The 1238-nt window shown below is 38.7% G+C and overlaps 1 protein-coding gene across 1 annotated transcript in view; it reads left to right on the top strand.

The window, feature by feature from the left end:
• LOC130587234 (protein arginine N-methyltransferase 5-like) overlaps nt 1–1238 on the top strand; it is a gene marked incomplete at its 3' end in the record, with an annotated part of 24179 nt that overhangs the window by 6545 nt on the left and 16396 nt on the right. Inside the window, exon 3 of the mRNA XM_057388204.1 lies at nt 947–1131. Coding sequence (XP_057244187.1) covers nt 947–1131 — 185 coding nt within the window. The remainder of the gene's footprint in view (nt 1–946; nt 1132–1238) is intronic.

Genomic DNA, 1238 nt, shown 5'->3' with positions numbered 1-1238 from the left:
CGGTGAAAAAATGGTGAAAATCGGACAAAAAATGACGAAAAAATGGCAAAAAATGATGAAAAAGTGGCAAAAAAAGGGTTAAAAATGAGGAAAATTAGGGGGAAATGGGGATTGGGGTTACTGGGTTATACTGGTTTATACTGGGAGGGACTGGGAGTGATTGGGAGGGAGAAATGGGGAAAAAATGGTGAAAAAATGACGAAAATCGGTGAAAACATGGTGAAAATATGGTAAAAAATGGGGAAAATATGGCAAAGAAAGGGTTAAAAATGGGGAATTAAAGGGTTAAAAATGGGGATTTTGGGACTGGGAGGGACTGGGTTATACTGGTTTATACTGGGAGGGACTGGGAGCGAAAAAATGGTGAAAAAATGAAAAAAATCGGTGAAAAAATGACGAAAATCGGACAAAAAATGGCGAAAAATGGCAGAGAAAGGGTTAAAAACGGGAATGAAAGGGTTAAAAATGGGGAAAAAATGGGGAAAATGAGGAGTGGGGTTACTGGGTTATACTGGTTTATACTGGGAGTGAAAAAATGGGGAAAAAAGGTGAAAAAATGAATAAAATTGGTGAAAAAACGGCAAAAATACGTCAAAAAATGACAAAAATATGGCAAAAATAGGGGAAAAAATGGGGAAAAATGGGGAAAATGAGAATGGTTTATACTGGGAGGGATTGGGTTATACTGGTTTGTACTGGGAGCGAAAAAATGGGGAAAAAATGGGGAAAAACGGTGAAAAAATGGCGAAAATCTGTGAAAAAACAGCAAAAATTGGTCATAATTTTCTCGTTTTTTGCTGTTTTTCCCCATTTTTTCCCAATTTTTCCCATTTTTTCCCAATTTTTTTGCCCATTTTTTCCCATTTTCCCCCATTTTCCCCATTTTTCCCCATTTTTTCCATTTTTTTCCTCATTTTTCCACCGATTTTCTCTATTTTTCCCCATTTTTCCCCATTTTTCCCCATTTTTTCCCATTTTTCCCATTTTTTTCCCATTTTTCCCAATTTTCCCGTTTTTTCCCCAGTTTTGGGTTCAGGTCCCGCTCCTCCCGCCCAATGAGAGCCGCGATGACGTCATCGAGAACGAGGCCACGCCCACCGGGGGCGGAGCCGAGGAGGAAACATGGAAATGGTGAAAAATGGGGAAAAATGGGAAAAATGGGAAAAAATGGGAAAAATGGGGAAAAATGATGGGAAAAATGGAGAAAAATGGGGAAAAAATGGGAAAAATTGGGAAAA

This window comes from Malurus melanocephalus, unplaced genomic scaffold (genome assembly GCF_030028575.1).
Source record: "Malurus melanocephalus ecotype Western Australia unplaced genomic scaffold, MMel_1.1 scaffold_1669, whole genome shotgun sequence".
In the NCBI taxonomy this organism is placed as follows: Eukaryota; Metazoa; Chordata; class Aves; order Passeriformes; family Maluridae; genus Malurus; species Malurus melanocephalus.
The sequence above is the reverse complement of the archived record's forward strand: the minus strand, read 5'-3'. Positions and strand labels throughout refer to the sequence as shown.